Source organism: Coturnix japonica, chromosome 4 (assembly GCF_001577835.2).
Source record: "Coturnix japonica isolate 7356 chromosome 4, Coturnix japonica 2.1, whole genome shotgun sequence".
NCBI classification, from domain to species: Eukaryota; Metazoa; Chordata; class Aves; order Galliformes; family Phasianidae; genus Coturnix; species Coturnix japonica.
This window is the reverse complement of record NC_029519.1, coordinates 41,074,632-41,091,875: the sequence shown is the minus strand read 5'-3', so window position 1 is coordinate 41,091,875 and position 17,244 is coordinate 41,074,632. Positions and strand designations below refer to the sequence as shown.

The window sequence follows — 17,244 nt, the reverse complement described above, 5'->3', positions numbered from 1 at the left end:
GCTGAGACAGGGTGGGTAAAGTATAGGTGCTAAAGCTTATCTAGATGCTGCAGAAAATCTGCTTTGGGTTGGAAAGCTGCTTCATACTAATCCATGATCTGTCTGAAACCACTTAGGGTAGCAGGTGGAATTTAGAGATGGGAAGACAGCATGTCAAGGTTTGTGTTCAGCAGTAAGGGTGCAGTCATTGCTGAGAAGTAAATGTAGAAAGAGGAGAAAGCTTGTAATAATTCCCAGTGTTTGAGATATAGTCAGGAAATGGCCGCTCATCTCTCTTGCCCTTAGAGTAGAAATAAACTCCAGAGGCACAGTGTGCATGAGGCTCTGTTTTGAGGCAAATGTAGTTTTCTGTGGGGTTACATCTTTATTTCGTGAGAGCTTTCTTTCTCTTGGGGAACAAAACGGAGGTTTTCTAGTGGTTGCTCGAGGCAAGATTGTTTCATTCTTGAGGAAAAATGTCTCTGAGGCACTGAACCATGAAGTGAAATATGTGGCAGGAGAGAAAGGTAAAAGTATCTTCGAAAATACCATAATTGTATCCTGGTAGGACTGACAGCTCTCTGTTAGGTGTTTTGATGCTCATTTCTAAGCTGACAGTACAACACATCAGAGTTGTACAATCAACACATTCAGAAGGCACTTTGCTTCTCAATTAGAAACTTAAGCAACGAGCTCAGATTTTTAACTTTGAGTGAAGGAAAGGTCTTTTCAATTCTTTAGGACAATTTCTGGGATCTAAATGGCAATTCTCATTCTTCAATAGAAACAAGCTGGAATAATGTATTAACATAGTGGGAGGAGAAAATGTCAAACGCAATGGAATTTATACCAGAAGAATGCATGTTGACTACTGACAGAATTTTATTCAACCAACTCTTTTGCACTTTCTCTGTCCCTGCCTGCGTTTGTTCCTGGTGTGTTACATTTCCCCCCTTCCACCCACATCCCCTTCTGCATGCCTTAAGTACAACAGCACTTGTGTTTTTTTCTCAGAGCATGTGCAAAACTGTAAATGGCTGCAACAGCTGCAGGGCAGTAGCTGCATCACCTACAGTAATAGTACTACTGCCAGAGATTGGTTTGCTTATCTGCTATGAAAACCTCTCATACTCGGAGAACATCTGGTTCCTTCCTTCTCTTACAGTAACTGTAACTTGCTATTGGTGTCACGTTGTCATGTGTAAAGGAAGTCTGACATTCTGTACATTTTTACAGTGACGGTTCAGAACATTCTTATTCAGTAAAACTTCTTTCATTACGTAATGTGTGCCAAAGAGACTTGAAACCCATGGTGCGCATGGAGAATATCACCCTATAGAACTGCTTCTCACTTAAACTGGAGAATTATGGTACATTCAGAGTGTTGCTGGCAGTGAGCAGTAAGAGCATTTACTTGACTTGAGTGGTTAAAAGCTTTGAAGCTTGGTTGCAGTAGCTACCCTACTGTAATATTATTACCAAGTAATTGCAACAAATTAACCAACAGATGAGAGCTGTGGGACTGTAGCAGGTATAAAACCCTCCAATTTTGGTGTCAAACCATCACTGCACTTCTCTGATGTGGTTAACCAACCTCCAGCATCAGGCAACAAGAAATAAGCTTTGTGAAGATCCTCTGTGTTAACAGACAGTGGATAAGTTACTAGAAAATTCCTTGGAGGTTTCCCATGGAGGAAGAACCACAGAATCTTTAAGGTTGGAAGAGATATCTAAAAAGCACTCAATCCAGCCCCCATAATCCCACCACATCCCTCAGAGCTGCATCTCTGTGGTTCTCAAATGTATCCAGGCACAGTGACTGCGCCACCACCCTGGGCTCATCTGCTGAGCTGTGTCTTGAGTGTTGCAGTCTGTACTGTGAGGTGTTCAGCTGATTAGAATGATATGCTGAGCTTGATGTGAAACTTGCTAATTTTGAAATGCTTACATGCACTAATACCCAAGTCACAAAATTGTTTTTCCTCTGGAAACCACCTTCACATTTTATGTGCAAATGAGCGTCCTGCACAATGTCTGAGGCTTCAGAGCTGTTTGTTTTCTTCGATATAGGAAGACCTAAAGGAGAAAAAACAAATTTTAGCTGGAAGAACTTTCACAACACTGTGCCAGCCTGCACCACTCGCTTTATCAAAGCACTAAGGTTGGGGCTGATGCTTCACACTGGGTGTAGTGCTGCATGGGGAAGGTAGATAGATGGGTGTGAAAGCAGACAGAGAAGTGAGAGAGCTCTCTTAGGCTTTCCCCGCTTGTCTGTTGCATCCAGGTGCAGGTTGTTCAAACAATTATTTCTTAATTAAAAACCATGTGCATATATATGTGTGTGTGTATATATATATATATATATATATTTATATACATACATACACATGTTGAGTGTATTTTACATGCTTTGATATTTCCAGTAATAGATATACTCAAATGATAACTTGATCTATTTTACTCTTTTTTTTATATGCTTTCTTTCGAAATCACAATGATATCCTATATGGCATTGCTGTTTGGGATCCCTTCATATTAGTTTGGATGTCATATGGGATTTAGGTTTCACCTTTCAGTATATGAAATGTTATGTTTGTGAAATGGAGGAGATGAAGTTACAAATGTTTTGACTGTTTTCTTCTTGTGTTCTCAAAAGTCTGTTATTGTGACAAGTTGCTGTGAATACTGAAAGGGTTTTGCATCAAAGAATGGGAAAGAATCACATCCCATTGTATTGAGACCACAGCATGTGTGCTGCTAATGACTGTGCAGCCAAGTTAAGTGCAGTTTTCATTTACTGTCTCATAAATTGATTTGTGTTTACAGTGCTGCTGGCTAGGTGTTAATTTAATGTTTTTGTTTAATTGAATAGCATGGTGTGTAATTATCCAAAGTGTATTTTCTGTATTCATGGGCACAAGCTTCTGAGCTGCTGAAAGTTGCTCTGGAGTAAATGCTGGGGGCAGGAGTGAGGGAAAATGTCTTTGAGGTGAGCTGCTTGGCCTGCCTGCCTACTGCCTTTAGAACACATCTGTACATAGAGTGAGAGGTGAGTGGTTGCTACCAACACAGCCTCAATTTCCCCTGCTCTCAGTGAAAGGTGTTGTGAGGTTGCAGGGAGTGCTCTTTGGTGAGAAGAGTACTTTTTTCTCTTTTAATTTAATCTTCTTATTCCAGTAATTGTAAATACTTCTGTTCTTTAGGGAAGGTCATAGAAATGAGTTCAAGGTATTAGAAATAGCCCTGCAGCACGAACGTAATTAGTACAAATCTGCACAGTATCAAAAACCAAAGAGATGGGAAAAAAAACTAAAGCCATTATCGGACATCTTAGTTAATGAAGGTGATCTATGATTGTTGGCTTTATCTCCCCTTAGTCTTTGGAAATTAGCTGCCCAGGAGCAGCAGCACACGCATATGTCCCCCAGTCACAACAAAAAGGAGCATTCGTCTATCACAAGCAAGGCAGCAGTTCTGATCCTATATGTGATGTTGTTTTCTCCCTTAGGGTGCTATCTTTCTGCCTGGCAACAGAGTAATTGAGCACCCCTGCAATGAAGAGAGTCCAGGAAAGTTCCTTTTTGAAGTTGTTCCAGGTAGGATATTCTACTCCCTTATAAAGACTTTGCGGTTGTGTTCGCAGTGACGAATGGCCACATCTGTTCAGCCAGAACAGAAGCTGAAGGTGATTAATGATTCAATTAAAGGAAAAAAATTGGTTAATTTGTTAATACTTTCATTCATTTTTTATTTTTTTCTCCCCTGCATACCTCTGGGCAATGCAGGAAAACAACGTGGTATTTATTTGTCAATGTAAACTATGATTGCTCTGCAGCTGGGGCTGTGGCACTGAGCAGAATACTGACAGTACGAATGGGTTTTGTGATTATTTGAAGTAGAGCTGGTTGTTACAGAATGGAGCCTTCAGTGGTAACAGAGGGATCAGTAACTTGGCACAATCAGCTTCTCACTACTGCATATTTGCTGATAGCATTGGTGCCATCACTTGGTATTTATTGCTGCCTTGTCCCCGTGGGTGGTTGAATTGACTGAACACCACCAGACATTGCTGCTTTGAAACCCTAAACTTGTTTTTAACATGTGTTGGGGTTTTTATTTTATTTTTGCTTTGTTCTGTGTTTTTCTGGGGGTGTATTTGTCTAAAGAATGTTGTTCTGCCAACTGAGTGGTAATCCTGAGCTGTGTATATTATTGGAGCAATTTGTGAGGGGTCTCCACATCTGGTTAGATTCCTGTGTTTATTCAATATATTCTCTTAATCCTCACATTACGTGTTAGTGTACTTTCCAGTTGTGGCTATTTAAAAGGATAAATTGAGGATAACATTTATGGAAACAAGTCTTTGTGATCTTGCTTTTAAACTGGGGAATGTAAAATTGCAAGCTTGGCTGTCCTGACCAAAGCATGGCGACTTTTATATACTGTAGAAGTGCAAATAGTATGAAATAGCTTTCCAGAATGGAGAGATCAGTTGCTCAGAAGGTGAGGAGGAGTAGAGCTAAGCGGAATTTGCAGACGCAGCTCAATACAGAGTGCCTTTATTTTTCTTTTTATATATTTAGTGAGGAATTTGTTCATGAAAGCTATGTGCAATGAAGGGTAAGTATGCCAAGTAAACAAGCGTGGTATATCTGTGAGGTTTCCTTAGCTCTCTCTCCAGCCTGAGTTGATCATATTTAAAACTAGGTTCTTTTTCATGTACTGAGTTAAACTGGTTGGTAACTTTGCATGTCTGATGTTGGTTAAAATCTTGTTTCCACTGAAAACTAAGAGTTATTTTCAATTGAAGGGAGTGCTTTATCAGGTCATGTTTTCAGGTTAAATGAATTGAAATGCAGGCTGCCATCAGTATTTACCTAGTAGGGTTTTTTGGTTTTGTTAGCTTAGTCCTGAGTATGAGTTCGAGTGTGTTTATGGTAATACCAGTATTGTTCACCCCTTGCTAATTAATGTGCAGCAATAGCAACTGATACTGGAGCAGTACTCCTGATGCCATGAGGAAAAAAGTTTGCTTTAGGGGAGCTGAAAATGAAATTGAGACCTGGGCTGAGCAGGAAGGCAGATCAGTGCCTGTGGGAATGTTGTCAGCAGATGTCAAATGAAGATGAAACAAGTTTTCCTCCTGTCGTTGTCACCATTGCTCCTTAAGGCCAGCAGTGTCAGCATTTTCCAACAGAGCTGTTTGTCACCAGGATGCTTGTACTGACTCATAAAAGCCAGTTTTAGAGGCAGGCTCCGACAACTGGATGTAGTTTATTGGATGTAATCGAGAAAAATATATTGCAGACAAGGTTTTCCTTAACCTTTGATCACTTTTGTATGAGAGAACAGCTACACAGCAGCAAGATGTGTTTGCAGGGTTTTTAATTGTGTCAGCCTGACTGCACCTTGTGTGAAATGTACAGTGCTGAGGCTCGCTCCCTTCTTGGAACTATGTTCTGTAATCCCATAGGCAGCACTGACAAGTCCTCTTTTTGTCTGCCGCATCTGGGGGCAGCTTGAAAACTTGTGTGTGTGTTTGTTGGTAATACATGCAGATTATTTTGGGAATGTATGTGGGAGTTGGTTTATACTGTGAAACTGGTTCTCTGTACTTGGCTGTGTCTGAGGATGAATGAAAGAAATGAATGTGTGGAGACAAACATCTTGCAGTTTGGTTGGTAATTGTAATTACAATAGAGTATAGAGAATAGAATTTGCATGTTCAAAACATTCTGTTCATTCCTTAAGTCATGGCATTGTTTAATGCTTGAAGTTGTTCCACTGTTTTTTTCCCCTTCTTTTCTGTACTGATGAGGTTGTTTTACAGGAGTGGAGCTGCTTCCTGTTCTGCTCCAGGGTCCATGTGACCACGAGGAGACTAATGACTAATAGCCTCTTCTGCTCAGAGCAGTGGTTTTATTTAGGTTTTGGAGATGGCTCCTGAGTAGGAATTCAATAGTGAGTGCCTTCATGGAATGGAAATGAGAAGTCCCTGTTGTACTCAGGAGGAGGTGCTTTGTAAAACTCAAGTCTATCCTTAAGAGGTGTAGGGAGCTCAGCCTTCCCTGTGGGTTTTCACACAAAACTGAGTGTACTTTGGGGTTCTCTGGGTTCCCAGGTGCTGTTATCTGAAGGCACGCTGGGTGAGAGCAGCATGGAGAGCCTTGTTGTGAGGGACACTGGTTTTCCAAGGCTGCATGTAGGAACCTCTGGGACTTGTTCAGGATGTGGATAAATTTGTACATGGTAGTGCTGAGTTACAAAGTCACTTGACTGGGGACAGATAGGGGAATCAGTTGCCTGAATAAGACTAAGGAACTCCAGAGAAAAATGCTTATGCTTAGATGCTGACATCACTATGGCAGCATGTAAGCTTGCTATGGCATATAAAGTGAGGAAGCTAAGTTAAAGTATGTTAATGGAGAACATTGCACCACTTCCATTACTGTGTAGATGAACTCTTCACAGTTCCCACATGTATGGACTTTCAGAAAGCAGTCTGAGTTTCTCCATGGGAATGGGGAGCAAGGTGTTAGTTCCCGTTGTGGTACTAATTGAAAACAGGCCTAACAGATTGTCGCAACAACTTCTGCTTCTTCAAGTGGAAGGAAATATTGGATATAAATTAAAATGGGGCATATGGGCTTAATATATTTTGGCTACTTTTTCAAATGCTTTAACTGGACAGAACATGAAACAAAACCAGTTTTAGCAGACTGCCATGTGCAAGTCTGCTTCAGGGCTCAGTTTTGACACTGATGGTATTCTTCCCAGTGATACTATTCAAGCATTCAGCCACTTTTACATCTCAGCTTCCCTTGCAAGAATTATTTTCAGGTAACTTAGAAATCTGCAGTAGGCTTCGCAAATTGGAGTTAGAGAAGTGCTTCCAGCAGCCGCTACTATGGAGAGTGCCCTGCTAAGTGGTTTGAGGTTATTTTGGAAAACTTGAGCTGCTGCTGCTGCTCACAGCGTGTCTGAGTCTCGCTCTTCTGGCATGAGATTCTTCATGCTGTGCTTTCTCAGAGCAGTGAGCACTATTTCATCGGGTTTCTAGGTGTACTTTGTAGACTTGGAAAGTCTTTGAATTCAGAGCATTTCTCCAAAGCATGGAGCTTTATGGGAGAATCTCTGCAAGGGAGTGAAATATTAATTCCAGAAATCTGAAATCATTAAGATGATTTTTTTATTAGTCAGAAAAAAGAGGTGTCCACAGGCCTTTTTTCTTCCTTTCTGTCATCTTCTATTTTTCTTTTAATTGCATACCATCTGGCAAATGAAGTGTTCTGCAGACTGAGTGCTCTGGTAGAGAGCGTGAAGCGGTTCTCAAGTTCTTGTTAAAGCTTCCTTTATGTGAAAGGCTGGGTAACAAACTTTTTTGCTTCTACTGCTGCAGCAGGTTTTCATTCTTCAAAGTTAATGGCTGCTGGGTTTTTTTGGTTTGGTTTTTCTTGTGTGTTTTTTATCCCCAGTTCCAAATGCTGTTTCATTTATATAGAATATCTGTTTTCTATTTGAGTCATCTTAGATGGCTTAGGTTTGTGCTTATGGCTGACAGTTGGCAAGAGGGAGCTGTGTTCCATGAGTCCATCCCTGAGCTCACTGTTGGTAAACAGGCCCCTCAGCCTCCACCAGTGCAATGGGAGGTATGAGAAAATATGCATCTGCTGGTGCACTGTAAAGTCATTTAAAAACTCTCTGGCTCCTTGTTGATATGGGGTTTGGCAAGTTAAGCCCTTTGAGGATTTCACCATGAGTTCTTAAGCAGCTGCAATGGGGAAGGCTGGAGAAGATGATGTTTCTTGCTACTTTTTTTTATTGAGAGTTCATCAAGGACTAGAATGTGTAGATTTCACAAGTTCACTTGTTTTTGTTTTTCCTAAGGGACATACAAGTAAGACAAAACAGGCATTACAAATGAATGTTGTTTTTTCTTGAACAAATAAGCAATTTTCTTTGCAGTGCTCTCAGGTAGGTTAGGTTGGTTATTGATTTTGACTGTCTTTGTTGATGTGCAATGCATATATTTGAATGCTTTGAAAGCATTATACAGTCTCCTTCTGTAATGTGTATGAGAAGGATGCAGTTCTTTAAAGGCCAAGTGTTGTGTCCAGATCTGATGCTGATGTTTTTAAGACATGCTGCTGTTAATAAGACACTTCAAAATTTGTTTTAGCTAACTGTATCACAGAAACGCTTCCTGCAACCTCTGTTTCAGTACTGTTCTCTTCTGATGTAAATACTTGACAGTTCCAGAGGTCATACAACAGAATTTTTGTGAGATAATAAAGGTTGGACTCTACATGGAGGCATTAAAGAGGCAACATTTTTAGATGAGATTGCATTTTGTCAGTCACACTGCATCCTCGTGTCTCCGAGATGGAAATACTTTAGAGGGTTATGAGCTTTGATATTTGGGAAGTGAGTTATTTCTCATAATCATAGGGGTCATAAGTTTGGAGAAGACCACTAAGACCATCAAATCCAATGGTCAACCTATCCCTACCATGTCCACGTGCCCTTCAGGGCCACATACAGACGGTTACCAAATTACCCCCTGTGTAGCCTATGTCGGTCCTCACCATTCTTTCTGAGAAGGATTTTTTCCTAATATCCAGCCTGAATGTCCCCAGGTGCAATGTAAGGCCATTCCATCTCCTTCACCCACCTCACTGAAGATATGCAGCCTTTTAAGAAATAAGAGGCTAGAATTCCCTGTCTCATCATCTTAGGATTAAATGCCATGTCTAGTGTGAGGATACATCCCTGTGTACTGTGGGTAACTTTCCTGAAGGCACAGAGAATGTTAGGCACACAATGCACAGATCAAATTCTCTCTATCTGGCTTCAGGAGAAAACTATTTGTGTGCAGAGAGGAATTCTCACTGCAATTTCTGTTGCACAGATGATCTGTGTTTTCTTCACCACAAAACTGGCTGGTGCCGGATTGATTCCCTTCTCTGCAGGGTACAAAACTCAGATTGAGTCTAAAAGCGGTCGGCTCTGACTTGTTCCCTGCACTGGATTCCTGTCTCCTCCTGCTATGACACTGTTGGATTTAATTGGTGCTGCCACCAAGATGGATGCCTCCCCCAGAGTGTGCAGACAGCCAACAGTGCCTCTTCATTAGCTGTCAAGAGCACAGGACCTCAAGGACACTGCTGGTGATGCTGGCTGAGCTAATTGCGCCTCTGATATCTTTTTAGAGGGAGCTGGGAGGCAGTTTAATCAAAGGGACACAAGCTATTCACACCCTATTGAAGATCTGAATATGTTGCTGTCCTTATTAATGCAGCAATTTCTTGAATATGTATTTGGTAGGGAGCCACCTCTCTGTGCGCGTACGCATTACCATGCTTTGTCTTGCTTATGGCCTTCAGAGGAAGCTGTACCAAACTCAAGCTGCAGCTTTTTTAGCTGACCCTTGGAAATCTGTGGAGTCAGTGAGCCAATGAAGTAAAGCCAGCAAAGGTTAACAGTGTTAGTTCCAGGGCAATATACTTTTATCCTGAGCAGCAACTATTGTGATGCAGGGATACGTGTTGTGCTCACAACTGAAAACCAAAACATCCCTGATCCTACAGACCTGTGAAATGAGATAGTGCGTCATGCTGTCAAGCTGTTGTGCTGGCATCATAAAATCTGCTAATGTCTAACTCGGTTACCTACAGGTCAGTGCATATAATATACCTTTTAGCTATGCTTTTTTTCCTGCCTCTGTTGTCATGACTACTGAGCACTGCTGGGGGAAGGCACTGAGTTTGTCCCATCTGCTTTTAAAGCCAAAGGAATTAAATCTAGATGAAAAGCCTGTTTAAAAGAGGAAAAAGAGCCCTTCCTTCCTAAATGTCTTTTCTGAAGCGTGCAGTATGAGAAGAATAGTCAAGTTACTGCACTCTTATGGCTTGGGTGCTTAAATCTGAAGCTACTAAAACATGAGCTGTCACAAGTCTGTGTATATGGAGCCTGCTATCTCAATTCCTTTTTATCTTTGAGAGTACAGATTATAGGTTAAAAGCATGTGTATTTACAATAGCAGTGGTAGTACTATTGTGTGTTTTCTGAATGCTATTGACTTGTTAAGATCTATTTTGGAAACTAGTGATGGATGAAGCACTTCTGAAGGCTTCTGAATGCTTGCAGATGTCATGGACTTTGCTGCAAAGTAATGCCACTTAATTTTCAATCATCTGTTCTCAATGGCATTAATTTCATATAGCAGAATACTGCACAACTGCTCTGAACGTGTGCAGGTTCTTTACATCACTATTCTGTGACTGAAATGTGGATATATACAATAAAAGTTGGAAAAAAAAGATTTTCAATTGCTGTTTCTACTTCAGAAGCAGACTGCTTATGTCTGTTGCTGCTCAACACATGATGCGTGTGATCTGATGTACTTGTTTCATAGGTGAAGTTAGCATTAAAGTATATTTGGGTAAGCTTCTATGTGCAGTCCACTCGTGTCACTGTGAAGAGTTTGGGACATAATGGCATTGATATCTTTAAAAGTTTATGTGACATAAAAGCAAAATTCAGTGTCAGGTTTGTGGTATGTATCTTCACTATTGATATATCTGTATGCCAGATCTGCATTTAGGGAAGATGTAGCTTGTGTCATAGAAGTTACATCTGAGGACACTGTTTATTCCTACCCTGTTTTAAAAGGTACAGCAGTAATGAGTTTCTGCATCTCTGCTAGCATACAGGCTTAACCAGAACAGCAACAGCTGTTAACAGAACCAACAGCAACCAGCTGTTGCTCTTGATAGGACTGCACGGATCTGCAGGTAAATTAAGCCCCAGGTGCATGATCTGAATGAGCTGTAAAGCTACAAGTAGAATCTATGCTAGATTTTCAGCAATGTCTACTTTATGTGCATTAATGATACATCATGGAAACACATTTTCATTAGCCAGAACCACCATGTGTTTTGGCACTTCTGTGTCAACGCAAACTTCAAGTCTCAAACATAATTACTTTTGTCTTTGTAACTACAAGGGTAGTCTGAACAACTAGTAGCTTCATTTGTTTTAAGCTTCCATGCTTGACCCCCTAGTACTGACATCAAACAGTCCACTGAGTTAATAGGCACATTTCTGTGTTAAATACCCTGTGCAGGGCTTCAGTTTTTTTTCTTGTCAGCAGCATACTTGAGTTTTAAGCTGAACTTTCTAATGCATTAAGTTCCCCCCAAAATAATGGTAGCTGAAGTGAAAAGGTAGCACTGGGAAAAATCAGAGGCAGTGCTAATTTGGGCATTCTGAGAATAAGTTTTATTAAATCTTCATGTTGCTCTTGGTGAATTACAGTAATGATTATTTTGCTGTCTTCTCCAATAACAGAATGGAGCATCCATCAGCTAAAGTCAACGTGCAAGGTTGACTTAAGACGATAAAGTTTTTATTATACTTGCCTGTGTGCCCCTTCTGTATTTTGATTATTAAAGGATGATCTGTGCTTAAGGAATGAAAATAATATAGGAAGAAATAAGCAATGCTATTGAGGCATGCTCTGAGGAATAGTTGTGCAAGATGTGGTTATCTGTAGGGCGTGTGCAGATGTCTGATGAGCTTCTGCAGTGATAATAATGATGAAATCCTAGTGTTCACCGCTGTTTTCGGCTAGAACATCTGCAGGTTCAAAAATTAAGTAAATGAAAATGTGTGTATCTTTGCTGTCAAACAGATGCAGGTATTCCACTGGAAATGTCAGGAAGGAGAGCAGATCACTTGCCCAAAGGTGCATGGGAAGTTGTGGCTGAGCCTGCAAGCAGATCTTGCCTTGAGTTACTTCTTGGTGCACTGAGAGCTGATGCTATGAATGTTAGAAGAGTAAGGATGCAGGTAGCAAACTTGCCATGGTCTGTTTGTCTCGAAGTCGAAATAGAGAGGCCTGCATCCTTGAAATATGGTAGTAGTTGGTACTTAAGACCATCCAAGTGAAAACCTTTCCAAGGTTTGCAGACCTTGAAGCTGTTTTATTCATTTTTTCATGTGCTTGAGTGTTGCTGTCTGAACTCATCCCCTGCCCTGTGGCTGTAGGAGGCTCAGAAGTTGTTTGGTCTTCATTTAGCCTCTCTGCAGGCTATTTGATCTTCCCTCTTTTCCACTGCTGGTCCTGTGGGAACATTGATGCTTACTTTAAGTATTTTTTTCCCCTTTCAGCTGTGCATTAGAGAACAAAATTTTCAAGCCCTAGCAAGTACAAGATGGTTTAGTTTCTTGAGTACAGCAGTCAAATTTAAGGCTAAAAAAGAGAATTTCTTCTTGGTATCTGTCAATGTCACAGTTACAAAGTACTGGTAATTGGCACTGATTTGTTATTCAACGTGGTGAAAGCCAGGCTAGCCTGACATATTCCCTCCAACAGCAAAATGATACCTTTCATTGGGATGCAGATGTCCCTGCACAGGATGACACTGCTTTGTCTCTCTTTCTGGGGTCACATCTTGAGCCGTTCCCTCTGGAAGTCACTGCTGATTAAAGTATGTCTTTTATAAAGCTAGCAGGTGGGACCAGTTGGGAGATCTTGATCTTCTGTGCTGCATTTCAAATCTCTCCACGATATTCATAGGTTGAGCCGGTGGTTAGTTTCTGTTCTCTGGCAGAAATACCAAGAAGCAGCATGCGATTGATGTACGTATGTGAGGAACGCTTCAAACCACAAGCACTAGGCTGTTAGATCTTAATGAGGCTGGTCTTGCGATTTACATGATGATTCATGAAGTAATAATGTCAAGGGGCAGTACTGGATGGTACTGTGCTGACCAAGCAGGCTTTCTTGCTGTGGGAGGAGATGAGGGTTGTATAGCAGGCTGTACCCTGCAGACGATGTTCCTGGTGTACTGTGTAGGCCGCGGGCCCCAGGGCAGCTGACGCGGCAGAGGGATTTGCTCTGCAAAGGGCTCCTTTCAGGGGCAATGACGGAAAATGTGACAGCGGGAAGGAGGGAGAAGGCGAGCACCCAGGGAAGGCTGATCTTTGCAGCTTGCCAGTGTGGGGCCCCAGGGGAAGACTCCATCTGCTGCCATTTGGCACAGCTCAGCCGTCAGAGCACAGAGCGTGCTATTGTCCTCAACCATGGCAGGAGGAGCTGGCACTGAGCCTGCTGGGCTTCTGGCCTTGGGAAGGGAGTGGGAAGAATGGGGTGATGCTATAGGAGAGAGCCACAAGCCTCCAACGCAGTGGGCCAGGAGCAAGTGTGTTCCTCTTGCCTTTGGAAGCTCCCCATGTGTGGTGGGATAAGGTGCCCATCAAGGATGGTGATGCCATTAGTGCTCTTGGTGATGACAGGACTTTGGTAGAGCCTGATGAGAGATGAGCTGGCTCAGTGCAGACCTTGATGAATTTGGGGGAATGCCCTCAAATGAGGCTGGCTCCACAGGGATCGGCTGTCCTTCAGGACAGAGTACTGAAGCCCAGTTCATGTCACTGCTTTCTCTGAGAATGGATCTTGCTTCCTGAGAACAAGGGATTGTGGGCTTAAGGAGAAAGCTCAAGTTTAGTGCTTAAAGTGTCAGGTACATACCGTGTCAGTGTATTAGCTATGTGCATAAAACAGTGCACAAGGGGGAAAGAATATGTGGCAGGCAACCCAGACCCTAAAATCAAGGCTTGAGAGTGTAATGGTTGGAATAGAGAAGAATGAGTAATGGAAATAAACACTGAGCTACCAAAAACACCAGTAAAATGAGTGTTTACGCTGCAGAAAATGCAATAATTTGGGCCGTACCCTTTTCATTTCCTTATCAATATGAAGTGGAGTTGAGCCAGGCCAGAAGACAAAAGAATCATCATAGCACAAAACTCATTTACAAAAGATGCACGTACAACTGTGTGCTGTCTTTTTTGCAGTATTGCAGAGGAGCATTTGAGAAATGGTGAAAGAGAACCAGGCAGGAAGAGCAGCCTACAGTTTATTATGAGAGCTTGATAGATAAAAGTATGTTCAGCTTCTATCTGTTCTGCTTTTGGATGATGGCTACAGAAGGGTCGTAGCTTTGGCAGTGATGGATATTTGAAATGAAGGCCATTTTTAGCTGTTCCAGTTCTTTTTCCCATTCTATTTATTGGACATCCATTTATTTGAATGGTATGTACTGCCAGATACACTGCAGGTGTTTGTTAGCTACAAGTGTTAGATAATGTGAGGCTCTCCCTGTTTCATGCTCTTCCATTGCTGAACTTGCTACAGGAAGGATGAAGAATGGGAACAGTGAGTTGTTTTGGGGTGCTTCAGGTAGTTAATTTTACTTTCCTGAGAATAAATGCATAATTTTCCTACATTTTATATCTGTGAAGTATTATACAGAGAGTGTATTTCAAATAATAAAGAAGCTGGCTGTTCAACTACAGTCACATGAGAAATGGATTACTTGCCCAACAGTATGATTTTTATGTATGTAAAACTGTGACCCATGCAGGAGCTGTGGGCAAGTGTGGCTTCTCTCAAGTGCTGTGCTCTTTCTGTGCACCTCTAGAGTCAGCTGTTGTGGATTCAGGAGCAGAATTTTTTCCACAAATGCCTGCAAATCCACTTATTGTGGTTCTGTGGATTATTGTGGATGTTTTTGGGTTTTATTTTTCTGATTACTGACTCAACCTTTGTTTAAAATGCCATAATTGCTCTGTGCACTCCAAATGCAGATTTGGGATCGTCTTTTAGAAGCCTTGTCAAAGCCAAGTTAGAATTGCATACAAGGAAACACATTTAAAGAATCCCCACAGGCATTTTACTTGTCAGTCCCTGCAAAGCCACGTAGATTTACTGAGGAGTGGGCTCTCATAGAGGAGGTGCTGTAATACGTGTGCGTGTTGTACTGTTGTGTTCTGGGTACAGCTTTGTCTGCACATGCAGATGGTGGGAGAGGAGAAACGTGCAAGTCATTATCCACTCGACAGTGTTTTTGATCTCATGGGACTCCTACGTATCTCCATGATAAAACCATGCTTCAAATGGGCTTGGCAGGGAGTGTCAACACCGGAGCTGGGAAAATGCAGATTTAATGTCCTCAGAGTACCATTAAGTCCTGTTAGATTGCAGCTTTTTTTATTATTTTTTTTTAATGCATCAGCTCTTTTAATTTTTTTTCTTTCTGTTTTGACAGCATCAATTACATATCAACACGTTACTTAAAATAAATAGACAGGGAGTACTCCCTTGCAAATACCCTGGAGATTCAGTCGTGTTTGTAAGATGCATTGCTCTGACAAAGGCTGGGGAGAGATTTAATAAGGCTTTTATCCCACAGTAATTAAATAATGCCTGACTGATGACACCGTAACTCAACGGATTAAATTGCAGTGTGAAAACATATAATCTGTCATGCAGAGATGTACTTTGGTAATTAGCACAGTTGGATGACACGTGTGATACCCTCAGACGGTGGCAGCCCTTGCCTGAGTCCCTTGGTTTTGCAGTGTCCCCACATCTGACACAGAGGCAAGAAGGTATGATACGTTTTTTGGGGTACTCTCTGTGTTTCTTAATCTGTAAGAAAAAACTGAGACAGATGCAACTTTACTGAGTTCTGTCAATTTGAACACTAGGCTGCCATGTTAACTGGTCACCATTCTTGTTCCTTTACTTTTTGCTCTTATATTAACGTCGTATTTATTTTCTAGATCAGGTTCCACACACAAATCTTTATAGTAAACATTTAGGCAATTTCTGCCCAGATGCAGGCAGAGATCATCCTTGGGGGTCTCTTGTGCTTAACCTGCTTCTGTTTCCGAAGAGGAAAGGTAAAGATTAACTGCTGTGCTTAGCTCTTCATCTTGCCCTTTCCTCCATCTGTGGCACAGCCTGCTGCAAAGAAAAATATCCAAGTTTTGCACAGCCCTGCTGCTCAGCAGAATTCACGTTCCCTTTACTACCAGTGTGAAAACTGCTTTCTGTGGGGTGGTGGGTGAGGTCTGTGCTGGGTGGATTGCATTGCAGTTCATTTAGTGGCTACTTCTTTAAGTTATGCATTGAAGTGATTCATCTTGACCAGCTCTTAGAATGAGGTTTAAGTCTTGGCTGGACTTCTGTGCATCAGAGAGCAATGCCTGATCTTTCAGTGCTCCACAGAAGCTTGGTTCTGTGGAGTGACAAAGAACCCATTTCCTAATTTCCACTACTAGACTGGCTTATCTAATAGTCTGTCTATGCTTAAAAGGCATCTAAGGGTATGAAGGGCTCAGCTTCTCCCAGTCCATTTATTTCTTCTTCTGCTGAGGTAGGTGACTGAGTAATAACGAAGACCTCCCAGATGTTTAGAGCTGGAAATCAGGCCACCCTCCTCGTGGATGCGGTGCCAGGCAGTGAGCTGAGAGCACCACTTGTTTACTGCAGCTTCCACTTCGCCGTGGATCCCGTATCCCGTGGCAGCAGCTCTGTAACCTCTGGCTCTTCCTGTACACAGTGGCTTTTTCCAGCGTTCCTTTGTCCTTTCCATCTGTGATGAGCCTCTGCTTCCCCTCTGCGTGCCGCCCTGCCCTGCAGCAAGCCGCGTGTCCGCCCTGGCCACGGTCCCGAGCTTTCCAGTCCACAGGGCTGGGAATGGTGCCGGCACGCGGTCAGCATCCGTTCTTTTTCAGGGAGGCCTTAAAACCGAGAGTTTCCTCATCCGTGCGGCAGTGAGGTTAATGGAGTGAATGCTTCATTTTCATTGCGACGGCCTGTGCTGGGCAATGCGAGCCAAGAGCAAGGCACTGCTGCCCTCTGCAGCCTCCCTTTGCGGCGGCCATGGATGTCACATGAACAACTTCAAGGGCTTCCTGTCCTCATCCTGCTAATGGGTTTTCCCACTGCGAGCCCTGGTGTGCCCTGACAGCTGTTCCCTCCACTAAGCTGGCATTGCTGCGGGATGTGCCAAGCTGTAGCTCGCATACTGATGCTCCTGGTGTTGGTGAGTGACCCAAGGTGCAAGGCAGGCAGGTGGCCTTGCACACAGCAGCAGCAGGTTTTGTGGGGTACAGGTCTTTGCAGTAATGTCAACTTGGGAAAATGTGCTGAACATCTGCAGTCTGCTTTGCTGCTTTCCTTGGACTGTGCCTTGGGGTGATGTGTTGAAGGAGAGTTCAGATCACTGTGTATCTCTCGCAGCAGTAGCTTTACATAGGCAAAAAGCAACTGTTAGATCCCATGAATTTACTTTAACAAACAAACAAAGCCCTTCCTGCTCTGTTTTTGTTCCCATATGGGGCTGTCAAATCTGTTTAATTCATTCGCTGTCTCACATGCGCAAAGAATGTGATGTTCTGCCATGGAGTATC

General features: G+C 42.3%; 1 protein-coding gene across 1 annotated transcript in view; it reads left to right on the top strand.

The window, feature by feature from the left end:
• ARHGAP24 (Rho GTPase activating protein 24) overlaps positions 1 to 17,244 on the top strand; it is a 142,298-nt gene that overhangs the window by 43,938 nt on the left and 81,116 nt on the right. Inside the window, exon 3 of the mRNA XM_015861771.2 lies at positions 3,488 to 3,575. Within this exon, the coding sequence (XP_015717257.1) occupies positions 3,488 to 3,575 (88 nt within the window). The remainder of the gene's footprint in view (positions 1 to 3,487; positions 3,576 to 17,244) is intronic.